The sequence below is a fragment of the Psammomys obesus genome, unplaced genomic scaffold, assembly GCF_907164565.1.
Source record: "Psammomys obesus unplaced genomic scaffold, mPsaObe1.curated_primary_1811, whole genome shotgun sequence".
In the NCBI taxonomy this organism is placed as follows: Eukaryota; Metazoa; Chordata; class Mammalia; order Rodentia; family Muridae; genus Psammomys; species Psammomys obesus.
Window position 1 is genome coordinate 24,708,286 of NW_026592118.1, and position 26,543 is coordinate 24,734,828.

Genomic DNA, 26,543 nt, shown 5'->3' on the forward strand with positions numbered 1-26,543 from the left:
AACCTAATTATTTGAGGACAAGCTGCTATCTTTCCTGTTCTGATCCTTGGGCTCCCCCTTGTGCCCTGATGGGAAATTCGCTCAAGAGAAAACCAAAAGTCCTCATGCTGACTGTAGGACTCAATAGCTCCCCAGAGCAGTTGTCTGCATGCTTTAGTGTTCATCACGGCTAACTACAAATGAATTATCAAGATCTGTGGGAAGCAGTCCGCCACGAATACTGCATTTTAAGTCAGCTTTTCAAAATACAGAGATGCAGCCAATAATACCAGAGAATCTGTCTCTGGAAGATGGAACAAGCAAAATCTATGTTCATCAACAGAAACAGCCCTCCAATTTTACTATGCTTTCAGTTGCTGTCTCTCTTTAGAAATAATACCATGCTCATCACCCAAATATTCTGAAATCAATTTTAACAAGAGATAGTCTAAGGTTTCTACTGTAGGTGATCCTGAGAAACCCTGGTGAACACAGTAAAGTTTCCTAAGAGGTAAAGCTTGCTGCAGGTCAAAAGAAAAATGTCATGTTCATATGCTTATGAGATGCCAGCCTTTAACCCCATGAAGTGATGCTTTATTTATGGTAAGATGTCAAAATGCACTGCAAGCCAAAGCCACCCAGATGGACTCTGCAGGCCAGACCCAGAGAGGTTAGTACAAAACCTAGAAAAGGACCTCAGAAGGCTCTAGTAAATGTAATGAGCACCAGAACTCAAACGACCCAGCAGAACACCAGAGTGATGAGAGGTGCTTCTGTTCCTGGAATCTTTGCATGCGTCTTTCCATAGACACTCTAGTTTGCAGTGGAAACTCCAGCAGTGGGATGCTCTGTAACCCAAGAGTGCCCATCTCTCTCTGTTCCTTTATCTATGGTCTATGCTTCTATCCTTCCGTCACATTCTTCTCTCACCTCGAATAGGTAAAAAAATAATAATAATCACTAATTGGTACAGTTATGCGGAGATAGAGCTGGTGAGAAGCGAATGCTGCTGTGCCTGTATATCCCCAAATGAGGCAGCCGCACCATTTACTGATGTTATCATCAATAGAATCCACAGTAGTTCAAGGTATAGAACAGCATGTGACATAAAAAGGAGAGCTTTAAAAATCTCTCAAACGAAGTTACAGAAAACATTAAATCATTTTCTTTTTTAAATAAATGGTCTTGAGCCTGACATGGTAGCATATACCTTTGACCCCAGCAGAGGCAGGAGGATCTCTGTGGATTCAAGGCCAGCCTGGTCTACAAAGTGAGTCCAGGACAGCCAGAGTTCTATCACAAAGAGAAACCCCAACTCAAGAAACCAAATATATATATGGGCTTAAGTTGAACAAGCAACTATCATCAATAATGTCCCTTAACTCTAAGAAGATTATACATCCTGAGCAATACACTGAAAATACTGAGGCAGTTAAGTGTTCCTTGTGGAGATAGTGGGCTGAATACAAATTAATAGTTTTCAGAGCCTAGGAATAATGTTGTAATATTGGCACCAAAATTAACAAGAGATCGAATAGATCGAATACAGACCACAGAGAGCTGGTACCTCCGTGTCAATCGGTTGAATATTCGGCATTATGTTCTACAGGCCAGATTTACCCTGATGATTCTAATTCCTCAGAAACCTGAGCTTGAAAATAGATCTGAACACTGTCTTCAACAACCCAACCCCTTTCAGATAAAGGAATCGTGACTCAGAGAGAGAGTCAGATTACTTAGTCCAATGACTTAACACCCAGGCAGGTAAATGTTGATCTAGTTCTAAGAACCAGGAACATTCCAATCCAGTCAAAGGAAACTGAGAAACAGTGAGAACAAACACAAGACCACAAACAGTGTCATTTCTTGTTTGTTGCCTAAATCATTTTGAAGAAAGGACACTGAAGGAAGGCAAATGGGACAAGGGAATGTCATTAAAGAGACTGGCCAGTAGTAAGACTGATGAGAATCTTTTCATTTAAATCATTGCCCTGACATATCCCTACAACAAACCCACCGGTCCTCTTGTTCTCTTCTTACTTTATTTCCATAAAGAATGTGTTTTAATGGTAACAGACCAGCTTTGCTTCTAAAATGAAATTCAACGTGGAATACCCCATAGCCAAAGTGAATACCTGGGGACTGAAATCACCCCTGCACCAGGTCTCATGGGGTTACACCGCATTTTCACAGCAGTCGATCGGCCATTAATGCAAGAGGTGGTAGCTGTAGAAGACCTGTTATAAAGCAGGAACTAGATCAAAGATAAAATACAAGACAAATGACCAGGACAAAAGCATCTCCTACAGAATGGTCCATGAACAAACAAAAAGGGAAAACGTATTAAAGCTTACTGATTTGGACCTTAACACAAATTCAATGTACTGACTTTCACTGCCTAGGTGAAGATGGTCCATTCCGTCAAGGCATTTAGTAAAATTACTGTAGTTTTAATCACAATTAAAAAAACAACTTTTTGAAAGAAACAGAGGAGGGTCAATATCGAAACATGTTTTGATATGTAAATAAGAAGCAATCACTGCTTAGGCCATGGACCAAAGTCTCCTGATTGCTTAATTTTAGAGACTGAGAGAGAGTGTCTGGTGTGTGTGTGTGTGTGTGTGTGTGTGTGTGTGCAAGGTGTGTGTGTGTGTGTGTATATCTGTGTGTATGGCATGATGTGTGTATATATGCATAAAATTACATAATACATATTATATATATATATGAATTATGTAATACATGAATTACATAATATATATTACATATTCTGTTTCTCACTTTTTACCAAGCCACTTAATGTCACATTCTTATTGTCCATTAAGTACAAGCTGCCATGCTAGGCACAGCGAAGTGACATTATCATTCTTTTATGCCACTAGGAAATTATAACAGAATAAGAACTAAAATTCATAGATTCCAATGTATAAGATCGTTATTTAAAAAAACAGTCCCAGGAAAAAATATCTTCACTTACTTGTAGAAGAAATGCACATCTGGTATTTGGCTTGGGGACACTGGGAACATATCCTCCTTGATATTAACATTTTGCAAGGCAGCTTCAACTGTGACTCCTGGATGACATTGAAAAATAAAGTCTGAGGCAGCAGGGGAGACTTATGCTTACCTAATCTCTGCACATCTGGGTGCTGAATACTTTTCCTTTGACAACCGTCCCCTCACTAAAAATATTAAAATAAGACATTCCAGGTAAAATTAAGAACTTTCCAACATCTCCAGAAGAAAAGATTGTAACCTCAGCCGTATAATCTAGCTCTTTCACTGCCCCCCCCCCCCGTGTGGTTTTCTTGTTGTTGTTTTGTTTTTCAAAAATTTGTGGGATATATACAGTGTCTTAGATGGTTTTTAAGGCCCCTTGTGGTTCTAATGTTTCAAAATCGATGACAATATTGTGCTCTTCTGCTGAGTTTTATCAGTAAAGACAGATTACTTTGCTAATATAATTTTTGCTCACCTTCAATGCAGACATGTTTATTTTGCAAAGTCTGCAGCTCAGACAACTTTACTGGCTGAGCAGGATGCGGAATCCACAACCTCTACCCAACCACCCAAAAAAGGGAAATAAAGGAGAAAACTTTGCCCTAATTCTTTCTAGGAAAAAAATCCCAAATTTGTATAATCAGAAAGACAGGGTTTCCCCTCTCACAGGTAAATCCCTGGTGGAATCAAATTTAGGGCATTGAGCCAGAGCCTGGTGGCTGACCTTGGTGCTGAAATTTGAAGCTCAGTACATTCAGCGTCCACAGCAATGTTCTCAGATCAGGTTCTAACCCATCCCAGCAGTTACACATAATTTGATTCCTAAAAACCACTAGAAAACTATATTCCTCTTAAAGCTTCCCTATATTATAGGATCTCAGACAGAAGGAACAAAACTCAAGGTACCGGTGCCCTTATGAAATGAGACAATCAAGCATGGCAGAACATACTATGACTTAACTGCTCTTTAGATTTTTGCAAAGAACTTCTATTTTTTTATATGAAGGAGGAACGTATCCTTTTGTGCAGATACACACATCCATGTGTATACATATGGAGGCTGAAGTAGACTTGAGATATCTTCTATCACTCTCTTATTTTTGAAACAGTCTTTCTGGCCTCTAGAAACCAACCATTTCTGCTAAGTGAGCTGGCCATTAAGCACCAGGAACTTACCTTTCCCTAACCTCCCTAGGGGTTTGATATAGGCACCAGAGCTCCAAACTCTTCACTTTTGTGCAGCAAACCCTTGAGCCATCTCCCTATTTCCCCCTTAAACTAAAGAATCCGAATAAAGGCACCTACTCTCATAAACATTATGTCCCATAGAATTCCATATGAAAATGAAGAACCGTCTTGTACTCTGAGATTGACCAACAGGCCTCACTCCTGTGGGATTTTTAACCATTTTGAAAAATGACAATTTATTGGTCTGCAGGCTTTAATCATGTGTGGTAAACAGCAGTACGATGATAAGTTATCATTATGGTAAAATAGGAATGAATGCAGGCATGCATACACTAGCCAAAGAAAACTTACCTAAAAATGTGTCCGCCAGAATGATAGACTGGGATGACAAGGCTGCCCGGAACCCTTTACTTTCAGAAGGAATAATAGTTGACTGGCACACAAATGCTCCAACCAAATTCGTGTAATCATCTGACCCTGTCGCCACTTCCTTGACTGTAAAATCTGAGATATTGTTGGTGCAGAGAGCCATCTTTCTCCCCTAGGAAAGCAAAGCCACAAGTGAAAGCTTCACTGGTGTCAGTCTTTAACCTTGTGACTCTTATCAGAATGGTTGCTTTCTCCTCGTCACGGAGATCCTCATTTGATTCATTTAGTTGCTCTGGGGGTGGTGCCTGCCCATCGGACTCAAGGCAATCCCAATGTTCAGTCCAGGGTGGGAGCTGATGAAGTTATTCCAGACACACTGGTCCTCCTACTACACGAATCGTCTGTTTTGGATGAAAGCCATAGAACTCCAGGAAATAAATATCATCTAAGAAATGTTCGTTTCGTAGGCATTCAGTGGAGGCAGCAAGCTGCTGCTGAAGATTTGAATGCCAAGGAAGAAACTCGCTCTCCCTTCTCCTTAATGAGTATGGTTGAAGGCCTAAAAGCTACATTGCTACAGCATCCTAGGACATCTAAACTCCACACTCTTGATCACTGCAGGTGTCTTAGTAACCTACCCTTGGACACAGTGGTATATCCATTTATATAATAATTTGAGAGAATGAAAGTGAACAAGAGGTTAACATTTCAGTCTGAGGCTGGTTGTATTTATGTAATGTTTAAATATACTGCAGAGCACTGCAAAGAACTACCTTGGTCCATAATTTCTACAAAGAAATGTAAAAAGAAAATTGAAAAGCTATTTTATTGACCTTAAAGTATATACACAAAGACATGAAACATAAATAGTTCTCTTTCTTAATGCAACTAGCAATTCTAACGTATAAATTTTCTCCCTCCATAAGGCTTTCTCATCACAAAACAGGGGAAATATATTTTTACTAAATTGTTGCAGACAAGAACATAACAGAAAATAGCTGAAAGTACTCAGGGGGGGGGGAGAAAGAAATTACAAAGAAAACAAGTGAGAATAACAACAAGGTAGGCCTAGATTATGCCTACAGTGTCCACATGGGTTTGAGGCTAGCCTGAACTAGGTAGTGAGTTCCAGGCCAGCCTGGGATACACAGCAAACTCACCCAAAAGAAAATGAAACAGAGACAGAGAGAGAATGAATGAAGACAAAAAAACAGAACAAAACAAAACAGAAGGAACAAACAGCAGTAATATAAAAATGGGACTGAGAAATGCAAGCATAATGGAATTATCTCATTCACTGCTTCATATTTAGGTGTTTGGTATGTATTCCTGTATTAAGCGGAATGAGTGACTAACCTTGTGAATGTGTTGAATTACGACCAGTAGAGTCAGGTCCTGACAAGTGTATTGTCTGAGTCAGGGTCCTATTGCAGTGATAAAACGCAGTGACCTAAAGCACCTGGGGGAGGAGCTTGTTTCATTTTACAGCTTGTTGTCCATCACCCAGTGAAGTCAGGGCAGGAACTCAAGTAGGTCAGGTACCTAGATGCAGGGACTGAAGCAGAGGCCATGGAGGGGTGCTGCTGACTGGCTTGCTCCCCATGGCTTGCTCAGCCTGCTCCCTTATACTACAACCAGCACCACCCACATTGGACCGAGGCCTCCTGAACCAATCATGAGGCAAGAAAATGCCTGACAGACCTGCCTAGAAGCCACGCTTATAAAGGCATTTTTTTTTTCTCAACTGAGAGACCCTCTTTCCAAATGACTCCAGCTTATGTCAGGTTGACAAAAAGCCAGCCAGAATATTCAGAAAAGAAAGGTTTATACATATCTTACTTAAAAATGTTCATGGTAACCAGATCTTTTTCACATCATTTGAACAAGTAAGTTCATCGTAGCATCTGATAGTGAAGATGATTAGATACAGGTCAATATGAAAAAGATATAGGAAAAATGTCTTATGGATATTAAATTTTTTACTTTGTTAATGGTATGTATACTGTATCATCTCTCTTTTTATCTCTCTTTCTCCCACCCCCACCCCTAATCTACAACCTCACATAGCAATGAAAATACAGCACCTACAGTGGCATAACTCTCCCAACAATGGTAACAAAATTCTACTTTTTCCATCCCACCAAATAAATCACATTCATCAGCAGAGGCTACTTTATCAATTAACATTTGGCCCTGTATATTTCCTTTTGAATTTGGGCAGAATTCCTCCTGGTGGGTTTTTTTCCCTCCTTTAAAAAAACATAATCAGAATGCATATTATACATCAAGACAGGCAGATTAAGGAATACTGAGAACTGGCAAAACACTAACTCAGGGTAGTGTTGCAAGGGTGCTTCATAAAAGACTGGTAGTGGGGTGGTTGCCTGAGGGATGGGAAGATTGCCTTGAATGTGGGCAGGGATCATTCATCTGGCTGAACCCACACAGAACAAAAAGGCAGAGGCAAGAATTCCTTCTTCCTGAGCCTGCCACACTCTCCTTCTGCCACAAACATTAGGACTTCAGGTTTTCTGACCTTGGGTCTCCAGGACTTACGCAACAGGCCCAGTGGTCAGCCTTCAGTGTTCTCTTATTCTGAAGCCCTTACACATCCCAGAGAGCCTATCACAGGACCTTTCAGGCTCCACAATTACATGCACCAATTCTTCACAAAAATCCCGCATTTATCTATGTATTTTTTTTTATCCCTAGGGAATCCAAATACAATAAGCTTTCTCAAACCACAATACTTTACCTATGTTTTTTTTTTTTAAAAAAAAAAAAAATAGAGATTAACAAGCTTAACCATTTTTATCACTTCCCACTTTCAGGAAGAGAGAGGGAGAGGGAGGGACTTGGTGTATCTAAGCCATGGCTACAAGGCTTGGAGGTCAGCTGATTGGATAGGCAACTTGACAGTCCAAGAGACAGATGAGACTACCCTGGCCGAGAAAGCAATCCTTTCTCTGCCTGTCAATATGATAAGTAACAAGATTAAAAAAAAAAAAAAAAGAAAAAGAAAAAGAAAAAAGAAAAAAAAAAAAGAATCCCCATTCCTGATATTATTTGTTGGCTGCCATGGAGATGTCACCGGTCACTTAACCCAGAACATATCTTAAAACTGGAAAACGGATCCGTCTCAGCGCAGGACAGCCAGAACTCACCTCATGCCCACATAAACTTATGTTGAAGAAATGGAAGTATCTCGTTCCCTTGGAAGTGAAGCTGGGGCCGCTCATTAGCGAGCCCACGCTGCTGAGGTTGCGGAAGTCATAGTGCAAAGTCTGGTTTTCTTTCTCATAGTAGAAGAAGCAGTCACTATAGCAAACCGAGTGGTCCTTCGTTTAAGGACAAAGAAATGAATAATATTGCAGAGAAGCTATTAATTGTTATTAAAAAAAAATTTCCAAAAAGTTCTAGGTATAAAATCTTTCAGTGATTTTTGTCTTATTTACATTTTGTCATATTAATGCAGAGGACTTCTAACCTCTAAATGTCTCTACAAAAAGTTCAGAAGAGTCAAGTTCTTTTTTTTTTTAATTAGTAATATTTTCTCATACTACCTTCTTATGGGAAGATAATTTAAGATACGGTAAAAACTTTCCATTAAGCCTGTTTTCACAGACAATACAACCCTTCCACTAAACTACCTTGACCCTCCATTGGTCTGATGTTTTTTTTCTCACACTTAAAATGCTGTATGCTGTGTGTGTTGCTTCTCATAGCATTCCTGCATCTGGCTTATGAGAGCAGCTCCCCTTCTATCTTGGAAGTGCACAACATAACAATTTTATTATTTTTGAAAACATTCTTATTTGAACATTTTTTTCCCCTCATACTTTGTCACTAGTAACTAGCATTTCCATGGCATGTATTCAGTGCTCACTTAATGGGAGAGAAGAGAAAACAGGAAAGAGAATTAAAAAGCATTTTTCCAGAGTCAAAAGAAATTCCACATAACCCCACTACCACCTCTTGAGATGCACAGACAGGAAGTACTTGGCTTTTCTATGCTTTGGAGAATAGCTGAAAGGCAGGCTCACCTGGGTGCTTTTACTTCCAGGCCCACAGGGAATGCAAGCTTCCTTGCCATAGACCTGGTGGATGGACAGGTAGGTGTCAGCTGGACACTCCTTGCACTGGTTGGTTTCTTTCTCGATGTAGTGGCCTGGGGGGCAGGGTACACATGATGAGCCCGACTGCTCGGAACCAAGGGCACAGGCACGGCATGATGATGCTACCCCATCAACCGCATTAGTGGCTGTGATGGAATAAATCTTCACCACATCATTGATGAAACGTCTGTTCTAGAGAGAGAGCAGAAAGAATGACATCTGCCTTGACAACTGCACAATCAAGTTATGATTATGTTGACATCACCAAAATAAACAGAGTGAACCAGACTGATAACTTGTTAATGACAGTGGGTGAGCTTTACTCCTATATGATAGTTCTAAATAAGAACCCTTAAATCTTGACATTAGGAGCCACTTTCCACAACCATGCAATTCCAGATGTATTGCTGCTGTTGGCATCAGGCATGTCATAACTGGCACAGGCACAGTTAAAGACTGTGTCCAAAGGAACAGCAGAGTAGCTTTATAGCTCACCTAAGTCCACTCGGGCAAAGCTCTTAATGACACGGTCAGATGCTGAAAGTCTGACACTGGGAAATCTTGGAAGGTGAGGACCTCTTTTCTTCACTCGAACACTGTGTGATTACTGATAGACTCATCACTTCTCCAATCCTTCCTTTCCCTGTCAAGCCCTTCCCCTAAGCAATACACTCTAATTTCTAAAAGAAGCATGTCGCAGGGGAAAGCAAGATCCTGAATCCTTTTCCTCTTATGGTACAGGATTAAGGCTGGGTTTTTGTTACCGTAGCACCCAGTGTCATACCTGGCCCACTTAATGCTCTTCTTCTGGACCAAGATGGAAAGGCATAAAGGAGGAGATAGAGTTTGAGCCAAGTCCATCCTCTTATGTTTATATTGTCAATATTAAATAACAATTCCTAAAGAACAACTGAAGTAAGCTGGGTGTGGTGGCACACTCCTGTAATCCCAGGAGGCAGAGGCAGGTGGAGCTCTGTGAGTTCAAGGCCGGCCTGTTCTACAAAGCAGGTCCCAGGACAGCCAAGGCAACACAGAAAAACCCTGTCAAAAAACAAAAAACAAAAACAAAAAAACAACAAAAACTGAAGTCATGTAAAATCTGGGGACTGGGTTCCCACTGAAAGTCTGAACAGAAAAGAGAAAATGCTACATGCGTCACCACTGCAACGAAACTACTCTGAGAAAACGTTCACCCTGTTCCCATTTCAATAAAATCACTGAGGAGAGACACAACAAATAGCATGCCTGAGGCTCAGTGGCAAAGCGCTTGTTGCACAAGCGTCAGGACTGGAGTTTGACTCCCGAGCAGCCACATAAAAACTAGGCATGGATTCTCTAAGCCCAGTCCTGGGGGATTGGAATGGGACAGACAGGTGTTTTGAGGGCTCTCTGGCCTGCTAGAGTCTAGCCAAAATAGCTGGCTCTAAGTTCTGTGAAAGATCCTGTCTCAAAAAAAAAAAAAAAATGTTGAGAATAATTAGATGATTTCCAACACTGACTTCTGATCTACACAAGACACACATCCACACACATACAAACACAGGTAAAGATAGCAAACACACATGGATGTACTATACTATATATAGTATATACTATACTATACACTAATACACACACACATACTCCAAAAGTAGATAGATAGATAGATAGATAGATAGATAGATAGATAGATAGATAGATAGATACATAGATACATACATACATACATACATACATACATACATACATACATACATACATAAATTGAAATATATGATAGAATTTTCATACAGAGGATTAGCTCTATGCTACCGATGAAAACCACAGAAAGGCAATGGTTGCCAGTGTCCTACCATTCTGTATACAAATGCATTCGCTCTAAAAGGAGATAGCATCGTAATGCAAAACATAAACTATATTAGTTAATGATATTAAACAAATAGTAATAGTTGGATGCAAGAGAATAAAGTTATGAACTTCTCTACCTCACAAATATTTTAAAAGAAAGCTTTAAATAAAAACAAAATTGAATTTTTCTCTTAAGCTTCAACAAGTGTATTTGCTCATATCTCAAAACAAATAAGAGATTTGTGATCAATCCAGCCATTTCATACATTCATACTCTCAAAAAATTAAAAGTTGTCATTTTATACCAATTCACTCTATAGTAAGGTGAATGACTCAAAGAAGCATCTTCTTCAGTTTGAGTGACAGCTTTGTAATCATCACCACAAACAATCATCTTTGTATTTAAAAGGAATAAAATTGACAGTAGTGTGCGAAAGACTGTGTGCACCTAATGGTGCCGCTTTAAAGTTCTCCGTTCTCCCCATGGAATTCACAGTGTCCCATGCACAGAGTATAATGCTCTACACGGATATCACATTTTCATTCCCCAACCTCCTATTTCCACGCATAGAGTTTTCAGTGCCCTGTATGAAGCTCATGATGCAAGTTTACCATTCAGGGTGCACTCGAAAAGGGCTTGTGTTGTGTCGTTAAAGGATGTATAGTCCGCTGTATACAGGCCAGAATGTATTTGCATAGAAAACTCAGATCACCTGCACATAGCTTGTGACGACCTCAACAGAGTTCATATCTACTTATGTAGAGTACGCATGCCCTTTCCGAGTTCATAATGACGTGTACAGGGCACATGGCACTCCTGTATACCGCTTTCAGTGTCTCCAGTAAAGATCAATATGCTCTGAATAGAGACTGTAACCAAGGGAGGCTGTAGAGTAAAAAAACGGTTGAAACTTACATCTTGACCTTGATTTGTTCTCTGGAATGCCCATGTAAATGTAAACGTTGCGTTCTTGAAGATGACGTGTGTATATGCTTGCTTTTCTTTGGTTCCTCCCCACGATTCTACCACATTGGTACTTTTTCTGTTTATATCCTAAAACAGTAGAAAAATAATTACAATAAAACACAAACTAAGTACTAATACAAATACACATCCATTACTAATATGTACTTTTATTTGGAAAAAGTTGGATAGGATTCATGTCTTTTTTTCTGTTGCACACTAACTGTTCTGACCTGACAACTCTAAAAACTCCCTCAAGCATACGTCAATAAAATGTTGACAAAAATCCCAAATAATAGTGTGTTTAAGACACATACTTACAAAACATTTTTTTAGAAGAGAGAAGATTTCAAACTTCTCACAGAAAACTTCTAGGATCCTCACTGAATAAAAAACTTCCAATTTGTAACTTTTTCTTCGACTCTAAAAGAACCATTTATAGAAATTCTAAGTTTCCCTCTGAATTGTACTTGCTACAGTTTCGCCCAAGTGAAGGCTAACCAAAATGTTATCCCATGCTCATGAAATACCTTCTGGAAAGTATCTAAAGTCCATAAAGTTTCATTTATAAACTATTTTATTTCTGATTTTCTTAGCTAAATTTAAGAAAATAACCATGTAGATTTGAGGTATTCCTACCAATATGCCACCAGTAATATGACTCGAAAGCAAATACAATAACTAATACAATCATATAATTTATTTAAAATGAAAATGAAGGTTAAATCTGGTTTTAAGTCAAACTTTCCTGTATAATTTCTAATAGATAACTTATTTGTATTAGTTATTTGGGAAGCTGGAAGTAGGTTGACATGGCCTCAAAATTTGTCTCTTCCTAGAATATTTATAGAAGAATCAAATATATTATTAAGCAAATATGCCAACAGAAGATACATCTTCTGTTCACCTCATAGATAACAATTCAGAAAAAATGATTCCCACATGCTACAGAAATTTTATTAGCAAGTAACCAGACTGTCATGTTTGCCATTTACACAAAGGAGTTCGTAACATATGGGTGGTGTTTCATTAAACATTTTTCTGAGTTATAAGAAGTAATTTATGATATTACTATAAGTAAATGTAACTTTACATTGTAAAGCATTCTTATTTGTGGTTTAGTTTGATAATTCAAACTCCTATGAGAAAACCAATCACACAAAAAAACAAAGAAAGCTATCAAGCTCTGTCATAAGCTACGTCTCTACAATGACTTATAACATGTAGCCTTGGCATGGTGGTACTCTGTAGAGGAAGAGACAGTGGGATCACAAGGTTAGATAGTGAGAGCCTGTCTCAGTAAGTAGATTCCGCGGGATGGATTTTTTTAAAAGAAGAGGACATGGAATTAGAGACAGAGATCTATTAGGGAGAAATGGGGGGAATGGAGACAAGAAATGGAAGGTATCTATCAAAACACATTGTATATATGTGTGAAATTATCGAAGAATAAATTAAACGTTATTAGAAACAGAATGACTAATTGGATGACATGAGACTGCTACCCTTGGGATAGCATGATGGGGGGAAAGAGAGAAAGGCACTGATACAAGTAACGTAGGTTTGGGTTTTGTTTGTTTCCCAAAGAGTTTTACACGTCACAGAGACTTGTGAGTTTTACTTAAAGGAATAAGAAAGCATTGACAAAGAAGTGAAGCTAGAGCTGCTTCAAATATGTATGGAAGTTACTGGACAAAAGGGCAAACAGAAGCATGTTCCAGCTTAGATATAACAGCACAGGAAGTGGAAAGTGCAAGGGGCAAAGTTTTTCAGCAAAATTTTCAGTGAGACCAAGAAAGGTGCCATCAAGGGCTATAGACGAGGTATGCTCAGAAAGGCTGAGGAGGCCAGAATGACTAAAATGCACATTGCCAGATCCCATACACAGAGAACCTTATTCATTAAGATGGGGCAGTTGGGGGAAAGACATGAGAATGAAGCAACACTGTGCATGCTAATTTTAAGACATTTTTTAATAAGAAATGGAAATAAGAGTCACTGCGTGGGATAGGAGAAGTGTTGATGTCTGCTGCTGATACTGTCATTCATAGGATGACTCGATGGTAGCATGAATGAGAGGAGATGGAAACAAAGGGTGGAGATCACTGAGCTGGTCAAGGGATGACAGGAATCTGAATTTCTCCAATAGCACTGAGCACAATTCAGTAGGTTAAAGACAGAAGGCCGTGGCTGGGAGGACTGAAGACTCACTGATTGTGAGGAAGAGGGCTCTACTGAAGGTCATCCATGACCTTTTACTGTCCGCACATCAGCCTTTGGCAATCACAAATAAAATGTTCAAATAGTCACGTATCTTGGATATCATAGAAGAAATTCTTTAAGACTAAAAGTTCACTGGAGACAAACTAAATACAAGCTATGAAGTCATTATTTAATTAAAATGATAAAATTTCAGCCAACAAATATCTAAAATCTACATGAGGTCTTGGTGAATTCAGTTTGTTACTTTTCTCAAGCTAGGAGTTGAAAATTAAATTCATCTAGAAAACAAATAAGCAAATTTAACATGAGCATGGTAAACTCGCTTGTCTAAATGTCTTAGTTAAAAAAGAAAAACTTTTTTTTCTTTCCAGTATTCTCATCCTCCCACTTTTTTCTGCCATCACTTGTTAATACATCTTCCCTTCTGATGTTTTAATTGCTAAATAGTCAATTATTAGGGAAAGCGTTTCATCAGTACAAACTCATTTTCCACAAATTAATATTCTGTGGCTTTAGCCGGTCACCTGGGAATCCTAAAGATGAGGAATGAACACTTAACTTGTTGATCCTTATTATACAATTCCTAGTAAATCCTTTAGGTGTTTTAAAAATATTTTGCAAAGTTCTAGGAAGGGCAAATGATTCTTAACCCCAACTTACATACATACATTCAAACTTGAAAGAGAACAATAGGCTTTGAAATCTGCTTTCAATCACTTACCACCATGAAGTACAGAACACAGTCAGCTGAGCAGAGAGTCTCAAAGACAAACGTTATTCTTCCTAGCTCAGAACCTGTGGCTCCAGTCAGAGACGTAGGGGGTCTACATGACAGATTAAAGTTTCAATATCAGTAATATGTTCCGAACGCAACTTGAAACAAGATTAAATTGTGTGTTCTCCTTAAACTGAAAACCCAGCTCCTTTCTTTAATCTCCTGTGTCCTGAGGAAGCACAGACCCTTTTTCTTTCAATCTGCCCGGCCAAACGCTTGTTGTGGGCCATGATGATATGCCACACCCCTTCCCGGCTTCCGAAGGACGGGAAAGGCTCATGCTGACAAGTCTTAACATAAGAGACTAAAGCAGAGACATAAATAAATGTGTAACATAGTAACTTACAGAGAATTGAGAAAGACAATAGACGAATAAGCAACAAAATAGGCTCCTGCAAATTACTTAGACTAAGTCTTCCCTGTTAAAGAGCAAAGAAACATGGATGTTACGGAGGGTTTGTCTGTAACGCTGGTAACACATTTCAGCTCTATCTAAGGGACACGTGTCTAACGCATACAGGCTCTTAGTGACTAATTCCGTAGGCCCCTATATATCATAGATCCCCCTCTGGCATACTGCTGTTCACTTGATAATTGCAGCACTCTCCTGCTCCCCTATGTCTACAATCACAGCCAGTCCTACTCCCCTATTTCTCTAGAGGAGGCGAAGTCTCTCTTAGTAAGAAGTCAGATGAGCGTCTCTTACTTAAATCCCGGGATGTGTAGGTTTAGGATCAGATAGTCATTGTCAGAGCCTCCGGCCCCACTCCGGATGTGATCTCCAGCCACCTCCCAACCTGACAATGAGAAAGGACGTTTTATTAGTAAAATATCATCAATAACAACAACAACAACAAAAAAGTTAAATAGGGCAACCGCAAAAAGCCAAATTATTTATTCTCAAAGTTAGAAGCACTCCAGAAAACCCCGTCTTTCTAAATATCAATTGTAGAGTGATGTGGACATACTCTTGTGGATACCAAGACATTCTGACTGCGCCACTTGGCATACAAGCTATTTAACGTGAGACACGGCGACAGTTTCCTCAGTGAAGCATGACTTTTCAGACTGAAACAGATGGTCCTTATTCACTGCAACACAGTGAGATGGAAAATCCCCACCTTGCTGACAGCCGGTGGAAAACTGAGACTTCAGCTCACTTACCAAAGATTTAGGGTAGGAGTTTACTACAGTTTGCGTAGTGTTACGTCCCAATTTAACTCTTACTGTCAATGAGTATGGCAGGCATGGGACAGCAAATAGATTTCCCTCCCTGGGGAGTAGAAAATTTGAGGCACAGACATGCTAACAAGGGTCAAAAGTGTGAGGTGACAGGATTGTGCACAGAAAGTCGCATGGGGTATGTCCTTTACACAGGAACAACCCACATACCATAAGCCACTTTAAGATGAGTATAAGTGATCGACCCACAGATAGCATCAAGCAAGTTTATCAGCTAAGGGCAGTACCTTAGTATTGACACATCTCCAACCGTTACATATTACTTCAAGAGATGTGGTACAGGCATTCATATCAGTACTAGCTTGGTAACTTGGCAATCTCAATTATAATAATTTATAGGAAATTGGTATATTGAATACACACCAATAAAACAAAATAAAAATAATGTGTGCTCTTCTACTAGAGAAATGTTAGTAGTTCTGCTGCCTAAAGGCTCCCATGATTGAACGCAAAGAAAAGCAGCTACCAACTCCTAATTCTAAGAGGGGAGTAACCATTAAACCCTGGCCCAGTGAGAGGAGCATGTAGATAAGAGGAGAATTGGGGTTTTAGACAACAGCTATGTGACAATGGTAACGGGATCAAGACATCCCATGCAGAACAGTGAATGCCAAGAACGACTGTGGTTATAGTTCTAAGAACAGCTCTTTGAATCTATGAATGCCCTGAAGAATACAGGGAAGGCAAGGAAAAGGCAGTGGATTGCGTGTAGGGCTCATTGTGCTTCAGGTAGAAATAACTGCTTCATGGTGTTCCAATATCGTCTAGGGCAGAGCCACCACCTCCCCCACTACTTTTCTGTCTTCACTAAAAAATACAGATTAAAGACTTTCTCACTTACCGCAAACACTGATTTTTTTATAGCCATGCCACAAATATCCCCCCACTATAAATCATCCTACAACTAATTTTATTTAAGTATATCCCCACTGTTGGAAATTTGTTTCCTCCTGTTTTTCATTCTTACAGTTAACATATTTGTGTATAACTTCCTTCTTCATATCACATTGTCTCACTGGTATAGATCTCCAAAAATAGTATCACTGAGTTGGATGAATTCTGAAAACATATTTTCAAATATCTTTCAATGTACTTTCCATATAATAATGACACACATAATATTTTATTATGTTACCTACCTTTTGTAGGTAAACATTATTCTACTGCTGGAAAGTTAGGCTATTTCCACTTGAGTTTTTATAGATAACATCCCATTAATCTACTCATGAAAAATCAACTTTTCTCCAACTTTGAATTTCTTACAGGCAAAATTTCAGTATACAAAAGTTGGCTCTTCATCGCTAATTCACAACTTTGTCAAATTCAGACTTTCGGGAATATGAAAACACTTCAACCATGCATCCAAGTCCAAACCAGCCTAGACACACCCACTTTACCTCTCCAGCCAGGAAGAAGGAGACTCCCTCCTCAGGCCAGCTGCCCCATGCCTTTCCACTTCCCCCTACTGTGTGCCGCTCATTAAAGGAGACTCCAGGTCACTCCAGACACACACCTCTTTTTACCTTTTGTATTCCTATTTTACCTTTCTGCTTTGAGCTAATTTTAAAGTATAGCCTGTAAATAAATCAGTAGTGAGTGAGTAAAGCAAGTATTGATGGGAGAGTCAGGGCCTTCTCCAATTCTGATGATGTGACTAGTGAGTGAACACAGACGTGCTAGTCCTTCTGTGGACTCAGTCAACGCCCTTGCTTGTCCACTCTCATTTTCCTAATTGATCTTAAATTCCTGAGTTCAAATTCAATCATAGGTCACATCGTAGAGAGATGACTATTGTAGTGTTTTCTCTTCTGTGGGGAGATAAATTCCTAAAGGTGATATATTGGTCAATAAAGAACTTTCTGTATTTAATATACACATCATGTCTTGGACTTTCACTCATCTGTTGACTCAAAATTATTCAACTCTGTTTCTTCAGTTGATCTCATACTCAGGTAAACATCTCATTTCCTATGTCCCAAATCTGTTTTGGAGAGATACTGATGTAAAACACACAAATATAAAACTCTATGAAAACCAATGGACAATGATCAAATCTAATACGGAGGAAAGTAGAATGATAAAAGTGATGGTGAGCGGCTATAATTGGAGGATGGATTTCATTGATTACCCATGTTATTTAGAATACTTGTTGCTGGTGTCAGATTTTTAAATGAATACGACCAACAAGTATTGCCGAAAGAATGTTAGCAACTGTCCTATAGAATTCTCTGCCATGTTTGCACGTTTTCATTCAGTAAGTGGGATTCAGCAGCATCTTATGAGCACAGTCGTGGACTTCACCGGAAATGGAATTTGAAATCTTTAACTCTTTACTGTGACACAGCACCGAGGCAGACTAAAAGGAGTTAGTAACCTACTGTTCCTTAGAGTGGTAAATGACGTAGATGCTATGACCTTCCTTGAAACACCTTGTCTGGTGTTTGTGACTTTCAACATGAGTTTCAATGTCTACTTCAAAAGTGACTACATAAAATGCAAGGTTAATACAGCAGCCCATCCACCCTCTAATCCCTCCTATGCACATCTGCCCTGGGGAGACAATCTCTAAGACCCCACAGTGGGCACAGCAAGCCCTACTATTTTATACCTTTTCCGTCTTAGCACTTACTACACGCTGCCAGTTAATTTCTGCATTTGAGGTGAGAGCCATGTTGGCACGGAAGTTACTTTTCCTTCTTCACAGCTTAATGGCTAAAAGCTTTTTCTTACCATAGATTTTAGCAACTTCAGCATGTAATTTATGCTCTCTCTTTACTAAGTTGAGAACTTTTGCATTTTCAGCTAAAAGGGTGGAAGGGAGGGGGGTGAGGGCTTGACGGATTCTCTTTGGCATGTTCCTTGTGGGTTGAGATTATTGTTAAGAGAGTTATCTGAACACAGATATTGTGAAACCTGAGCACTGGATGTAAAAAGAATGACGGCTACTAAGTCACTAGTGGACAGGAAGCAGAAGTAACCAGACAAAGGGATAATCATCATACATCATAGGCTGGAAAGAAACAAAAATGGCGTGATGTTTCAGTAGCTACCTACAACAACTGGCCATTTAAAACTTTAAGTATTTGGTTGTGGGATTTTCTAATTGATCTTTACATGCTGCTATTGATTGTAGAAAGCTAGAACTAAAGACAGTGCAGCCACGGGGAGGGGAGAAATACTGTAGATTCTATCGCTTTAGGAAAGACACCTGACTGATTGCTTGGTTTTTCTGAAAGGGCTAGAAGACAGACACACGGCCGAGTGAGACAAAGTTCCTTATAAATGTGTCTGGTATGTTTTAAAAAAGCTAAGTCTGAAAACAAATGATGTTCTTGCTGCCAGAACAGTTTAAATAGACTCCAAACTCACCGTTCATTCCATCGCACTTGGAATTCCCAACATTGAAGCAGGAAGTTTTCATATTGGCTGGGAGGACGTTCCACCATTTGTATTCAAACCCAAGGGCCGGCTCTGTCCCTGCTGGACATGCCTTACATTCTGCAGGAGACGGGTGAGCACACAATCACATTAGGCTGCATATGGGTAGCTTGGCCCGTGCTGAGCACCTCTACACTACAATTACCAGAGAAAAGTGAGGGAAAGATGCTACGGGTTACCAAGTCCCTTGGTAACTTTTTCAAAAGAGGTCTGGAAATTTTTCTAGATAAAGTACTGACACATGTCTTTATATCTGGTGGGCTTGTTTGTATGCTGCTTCCTATTATGCACACAGACACACAGAAACACACACATACACATAAATGAGTGATTACCCATGATCACCCAGTAGGATAGGATTATTTCTCAAAGAATAATTAAATACATTATCTTTAAAGGAGGCAGTCACACATACAAAATGCCAATAAGATGGTTCTCATCAGATGGTAAATAAGTCATCATGGTCTCACGGTCCCATTATCACTATTTTTCAACTGCTCTCCATCTTAACAAAGTAAGAAATATGTCTTCTAAAGACTTCTCCAAAAAAAAGCACTCAAGAACGAGAACCCAGGCCTCTTGAGATTGTTTTGCTGAAAGTGCAGTTCATGATAGACACCCTACCCTTTGTTCCATCTGAAAACGTCCCAGGAGGGCAGGGATGGCAAGAAGAAGATCCGTTGTTATAGAATCCCGGGTTGCAAGGGGGACAATCCTTCTTCTCTCCAGAAGGGGGCAGCCTAATAGCATCCGTGAGATCCTCCCTGCAGATTTTCGGCTCTATCCACTTGTACATTATCTGTGTCTGAGGTAAAAAGTTTTAAACATTAAAACTAAGAGCAAATCACATAACAGCCTTCCAACAAAGATGATAAGCTGACGAGCTAAAAAACTACTATAAACAGAAGAGGGGGCTGAGAGAATCTAAAACACTGACAAAATGAGAGAAAAAGACGAAACTTTCATTAATACGCTAAGGAGAAAAATTAAACATTGGTAGGAAACTAATCATGACTTGGCGTGCATGTACGCATGTGGGTATAGTGCATATGAACATATGAAGAGCTGAGATCAATACCTGATGTCTTTTGTAATTGCTACCCACCTTCTCTCTCCGTGTGTGTGTGTGTGTGTGTGTGTGTGTGTGTGTGTGTGTGTGTGTGTAGGACTTGCAGAGGTTGGGTCTTTCCTTCAACCTCATGGGGGATTAAACTCAAGTCAGCAGGCTTGGTGGTAAATGACGTTCCTGGATGAACCATCTCTCCAGTGGCCCCAGATCGTTTTATGAGAAAGAGCCTCTCACTGAACCTTAAGCTTGTAGATTCAGTTAGACTGGCTGGCCAGCTAGTCCTGGGTACCCTTCTGTCTCTACTTCTCTGGGTCTAATAATACAGGAATGGATGCCTATGCTCATTTTTTAAATGTGAGTTCTAGACAGCCAAGCTTGGGTTCTCATGCTTGTGTGGCAAGCGCTCTGCCAAGCAAGCCATCTCCTTAGTGCCTGGAAATGACCATTACATCACAACAGCTTTTTACCTAAGTCGAAAGTACCCTAGGATACAGACAGCATGCTCCTTATCATGAACCCCCCTTTACAATGTAAACAACTACCACATGGTCACCCTGAGCACATACATATGAGTAACATTATACAGACTGAGAAGGTGATGCCTAGACATATCTGCATACACATATACATGTGAAAACAGACAATGAAAAACGAGGCTGTGAGTTTGAAAGAGAGCAAGGAGGGGTATTTGGGAGGGCTTGAAATGAGGAAAGGGAGAGGAGAAGTTATGTAACTATTTTTATGATCTCAAAAATTAAAGACAAATTATAAACAAGTGTTGCCCTTGCATCCATCCATTCACTTCAACTTGCAGCCAACAGCTTCAGTGAACTGACTTTTTTCCTGTTTATTCGTGACCTCCATTGCTCCCTTCCTTTCCTTAGCCACAGCCTTTATTACCACACTTTGCACATAGTAATCATCAAAGGAAAAAAAATGTTATTTTCAAAAAAAAAAATAGACAGAACTTCATGGGCAATTATAATAATTCATAAATACAGTAGCTCCTGAATCCTTTTCAATAACAAGAGCTGTAGATAAACTATTCTTTCCAGAAGCTTCTAGGCCGTTTGCACATTCTCTGCACATCAGGACAAACAAACCCTCTGCCCTCCATGAGCACAGTCAGCTAAACCCCTTCCTGTTGTCCTCCCCAATATGAAAAATTTTTAAAAAGTGGTAACTCACCTACACCCTAAAAGCTGCCCATGCTAACATTAATTATTCCCACTTTGAAACCAGAATAACAAATAGGTTAGCTGTTTTAAAGCCAAATTGGAATATGAACATTGAGGGGTAAGAGGATGCTTTCCACCATAAATACAATAGTAAATCAATATTATAACTAAATAGAGGTTTTTAGAAGAGAGATAACTGTTCCTTCCATCCAATAAACATTTGAAAGTATTGTTTGTCCTTTAAAACAGTTCAGTGGGAAATCTATTGAAGCTAGAGACCTAAAGATACAGTCAGTCCTCTATCACCATTTCTAGTCAGCAAGACCGGGCATGGTGGGCCCTGAAGGCCACTCAAGTATGTCCCTTAAATATGTTTGTGGAAGATACAGTCATTATCTTGTATGAAGAAGGATGCTAAGAAAAATGGTTTAAGTCTGGATGTCTCTGCAGAATAATAAATAGTATTGTTTTCTCTTTATAGCTCCCTCTCCACATTCATTTAATGGCCCAGGTCATGATATGTTTAATGGGCAACTTTCTGCCTCTGCCTCCATGACCATCTGTAAAACCATGGCTCCAGATAATTCTTCCTAAGTAGCTAAAAAAAAAAAAAAAGTCAAATAGATACTATATCCATAAAAGGCCCTCAACTCCCCTCAAGAAAGGCAGTATAAAATTCAGAGAATCTTTTTTTGTTTGTTTATTTGTTTGTTTTGTTTTCAAGCCAGGGTTTCTCTGTGTAGTCCTGGCTGTCCTGGAATCACTTTGAGACCAGGTTAGCCTCAAACTTACTGAGATCAACCTGCCGCTGCCTCCTGAGTGCTAGGTTTAAAGGCATGCACCACCATTTCCCGGCTAAAATTTGGAGAATCTAAACAAAGAACCATTACAGGAGACACACTGACTTTAAACTTCCAGTATAAGATGTATTTTAAAAAAATCCTAGTAAATTCACTAATTTCCTGACTCACATTAATAAAAGTGTCTGAGCAGCTACATTTTGGGGAAACTTTGGTTCCTACACAACAGAAAAGATGTGGTGCAGCATTGTAGACTCTTCCCAGGCTCTTTGGGACAAGCACACCACTATGCCCAAGTTTGCAAACAAGGAAAAACTGTAGACTAAAGTTGTGTGTGTGCACACGTGGGCCAGACGACAACCTGGACATCATTCTTTTGACTCCGCTGACTTTTCTTTTGAGACAATATCTCTTATTGACCCGGATCTCAATAATTAGGTGAGGCTGCTGGCTGGCCAGCAGGTCCTGAGGATCTGTCCTTATGTCCCCTGGAATTATAAACACATGCCACCAGGCCAGGCTTCCTACATGAGTACTGGGCACTGAACCCACATCATATAATTTCTGAGGCAAGCACTTCCCTCACTAAGCTGTCTGCCCAGCCCCAGATTAGAGAGCTATTAAACAACTTACCCAAGAGATGCTAACAGCACCATTAAAGAAGGCTCAGTCTGATGGGAGCAAAAACAATAAAATACACAGACAGACTTGATACACCAAATAACCAGTGGCTTCCAAGCAAAGAAGCAAAGAAGAGTTTTAGAAATCATATATATATATACATATATGTTTTAGAGGAAATCAAGTTACAAATCCTCCATGATCCCAGTTCAGCTCACAATCCTTCCTGCCACACACGTCGACAAACTGCTTCTCTGTCTTTCTAACTGAGGCATATGCTTCCAAGTGTGGCTGACAGGAAATTAATATTAATGACGCTCAGAAGCAGATGGCTCACAGCGCAGGTGAGAGACCAACAAGCAACTCATTCTTCTGAAAGTGCGATGCAAACATGAAATGTTTTTATGAAACCAAAACCCTCTCAACAGAGCAGTTTTACCAGAATACCATAAAGACTACATGTGCACGCACACGTGTGTGTGTGTGTGTGTGTGTGTGTGTGTGTATGTGTGTGTGTATTTTAAATTATATTTAAATATGCACAGCCTTCATTCTATAAGGCCAGGTCAACCAAATATTGTCAAACTGGCCAGTGGCATTATACTAAATATAATAAACATACTAAGTATAATTATTTATATTTATATAATATATAATATATGATAAAGCACTCAGTAATGGCATGATTTAATATTTTTATGTTGTTCAGATATAGTGCACCATTAATAGATCTCATTCCTTTACACTGCAGGAATGCTGAATTAATCATCATTAATTAGACAAGTTTAGCTAAGGAAAGTTTATTTTGAAGGCCTTATGCCTGATATTTCCATTCCATTTTAGTGGCATCTTTCTGTATGTATTTCCTAAATTAAAGTAGCCTCCCATGGCATTACTGTAAGGCCACTGTCAACCTTACTTTGCGACCCTTCATTAGTTAATGCTATTAGTTTGACTTAATATTTCTTATTAAAAAAGAAGAGTTGTATTTCTTATTAAAAATTTCCGCTAATCACTTTAAATTCGTATGTATTTACTCTAAACCATTCAACCCCAAATTTCTTCAAAGTACTTAAAGGCATAAAGGAAGTTCCATATTCACATAAATATGAAAAGTACAGATTAGCACTCACGGATGCAAACTTGGCAAAGGAAAATAGTATTTGATGATATCTCCAAAAACTAAATGCCCTGTTTCAGGATGCAGACATACCTACAGGACACTTCCCGGGATCCACTTCCCCCTCGGCTCCTCACTGGCACGGGCTGGTGGTAACGGCTGATTCATTAATTGGCAGAATGATGTGTCAGCTGCAAAGTTTATCTGCACATTTTCCCCCGGCTAAACGCTGGACACGTGGTAATCACTTTGTGTGTTCTAAGTGTGCTTACAGAGTAGTCTGCCATAACCGAATCAGCCTATGGCTGCACAGCTGCTTTGACAAGACTTTCTGAGTGTCTCACAGTTCAATAGATGCTGCAAGCCATTTTCATCCTGTGATCTCTAGCATGTACCTTACTTTGAGTATCTTATGTCTTCCCATAGAGGCTTTATGAAGAAGGTACTTTTAAATATGGAAAAATTGGAGGCAAACATGAATTTTTTTTTTTTTTTAATGAAACCAAAACCCTCTCAACAGAGAAGTTTTACCAGAACACCATAAAGACTACAGGAGAGCTGCGATGTCCGGAGAAGTAATTGAGAGGTCAAAAGCGAAGGCAGGTTGCAACACCTAAACGCTGAGGCTTCCTCTGTACTGACTACACACGCTGGTTCGTGAGCACAAACCAGAGTGTACTCATACCGGGAAGGGAGTTTGCTAGAGAGGAAGTGTGTTAAGCGCTGCTCACGATACCTTTCCTTCTTCATCACATGGAGTATGGATCTGAAAATAGTCTTTGGTAGTGCAGGGTGGACGGTCCACACACTCACTGGCCCCTTCCTCTGTAACACACACACACACAAAGCACTTCAGAAATGGACCAATTTCTTCGTGACCGTAAGGGGAAAAAAATTAACATTAAAACACAAAAAGCGTGCTAACACGTAAAAAAAAAAAAAAAAAAAAAAATCACTGCACTAGAGTAGTTTAGGCAGAACTAGCCAAGCCTTAAGCAAATAAAGGTTTGTATTTTTATTTTCCCTGGATGGAGGATAAATGTTTCTGTGATACATCTGCATCATAGTGGCTGTTCCCAGAAGATATTAGATTTTTCCTATATTATCACTGAACATTGGTAGTCTGGAACAAATTAAAAATTCCTAAGTACATCACTACAGTCTCTATGGTAACAAACGACGTGAATGGGAAACAGTTGGCTAAATTGATTCAAATGCCTATGTACCAGTCAGCTATAAAGTATGGAATAAAGGAAGTCATAAAGGGAGAGAGTCATGCAGAGAAGGACGCTGGGATGTCTATTGTCCTCAACATGCATTCATTTCATCGCATTGGTGTGTGGCCCGTCATGGCTACCACACTTACTCTACCGTGTGAGGCACACCTGACCAAGATTAACAGGGAAAGAGAAGAACACAACGTGTCAATTAACCTTACCTGAAAATTGGGAGTCCCCCCTACACCTTATGCATTCTTTAGCGCCCTTCTCAGAATAGGTGTTTCTGGGGCACATTTGGCAGTTAAACGAGCCTGGTTTGTTGCTGAAAGTGCCTGGCTTACATGGGAAGCACTCTGAGGTGTACGCCACCCCTGTGTGGAAAGGAAAAACAGGGCTTGGGAGAGAGAACCCAGTACAATAAACACCCGCTTGTACATTAGAACCTACTTGCTCCTACTGCACAGAAGAAAGAAATATTAATAGAAAATTGAGCCTAAATTATTTATTTACTTGGAACAAGGGAAGATCGACAATGTGCAAGCAAAGTAGGAAAGACCCTAGAAACGGATATTGGTTTGTAATTCCAGCTTTGTCCAGCAGATGTCCCAATGACTAATGAGTTAACATCTCAGGAGCAGGCACAGAGGAGGCAGCAGAACATAGAAGATTTTAATAAAGAAGAATTGCTGCCTTGACTAGATGAACTCGACTTGAGAATGAGCCATGACAGGGTTTACTGGTGGCTCAGTTGAGCCAGAAGGGACCCATCTGGTTCAGAAAGGCACAAGAGGTTTAGGAAACAGCCAGACTTTCATTATTTTTATGGCTATAACAATGATTAGATTATCAAGCATAATTTACATATCTTTAATGAGTAATTGGCTCTTGTAAACAAATACACTTTTGTTTTCTTTAAAAAACACTGAAGATCGGCATTGTGCTTACTGCTTTACACCTACTAAATAACTCAGTCTGAGGGTAGAAAAGAGAAAAAGAAAAAGCTGATTAATCAATTTGGTGGACATAAAATTAAAATTAAAGTCTTTAGACATGCATAACACCTGACATTAATTTGTCTTTATTATAAACCCTTAGGTCAGTTAAACCAACACTCTAACAAACATTTCAATAATACAATTGGACTAGTGAGTACTGAGGCACATAGCTATGAAATACCTTCAATGGTGATGTTTTTCACCAGCACAGGCTTGACTGCCTTAGAACCCATAAGGATGCCTGTTGTCCTCCAGTACAGAATGTTTGTGCCTGATTTCAGCATTACCTACAGAAAGAAACACAAGCCACTCAGGTCAAACCAGGCATTTCCAGGCACAGCCTAAAAGTACTCACTTATATCCTCTTTTAATTCCTTATATTAACACCATTAGAATACAATTAACAAATTTAAATACTCT

At 39.5% G+C, this 26,543-nt stretch overlaps 1 protein-coding gene across 3 annotated transcripts in view; it reads right to left on the reverse strand.

Moving 5' to 3' along the window:
• Positions 1-26,543, reverse strand: part of Elapor2 (endosome-lysosome associated apoptosis and autophagy regulator family member 2) — a 166,425-nt gene that overhangs the window by 26,520 nt on the left and 113,362 nt on the right. For 2 of the 3 annotated variants that reach the window (XM_055612797.1, XM_055612799.1), the window contains exons 6-18: positions 26,305-26,410; positions 25,347-25,499; positions 24,645-24,733; positions 19,745-19,925; positions 19,052-19,180; positions 15,147-15,237; positions 14,387-14,489; positions 11,395-11,532; positions 8,580-8,843; positions 7,701-7,874; positions 4,519-4,708; positions 2,957-3,053; positions 2,115-2,216 (exon numbers count right to left, since the gene is read on the reverse strand). In XM_055612797.1, the coding sequence (XP_055468772.1) occupies positions 2,115-2,216; positions 2,957-3,053; positions 4,519-4,708; positions 7,701-7,874; positions 8,580-8,843; positions 11,395-11,532; positions 14,387-14,489; positions 15,147-15,237; positions 19,052-19,180; positions 19,745-19,925; positions 24,645-24,733; positions 25,347-25,499; positions 26,305-26,410 (1,817 nt within the window). The remainder of the gene's footprint in view (positions 1-2,114; positions 2,217-2,956; positions 3,054-4,518; positions 4,709-7,700; positions 7,875-8,579; positions 8,844-11,394; positions 11,533-14,386; positions 14,490-15,146; positions 15,238-19,051; positions 19,181-19,744; positions 19,926-24,644; positions 24,734-25,346; positions 25,500-26,304; positions 26,411-26,543) is intronic. The other variant, XM_055612798.1, reaches the window with a different exon arrangement.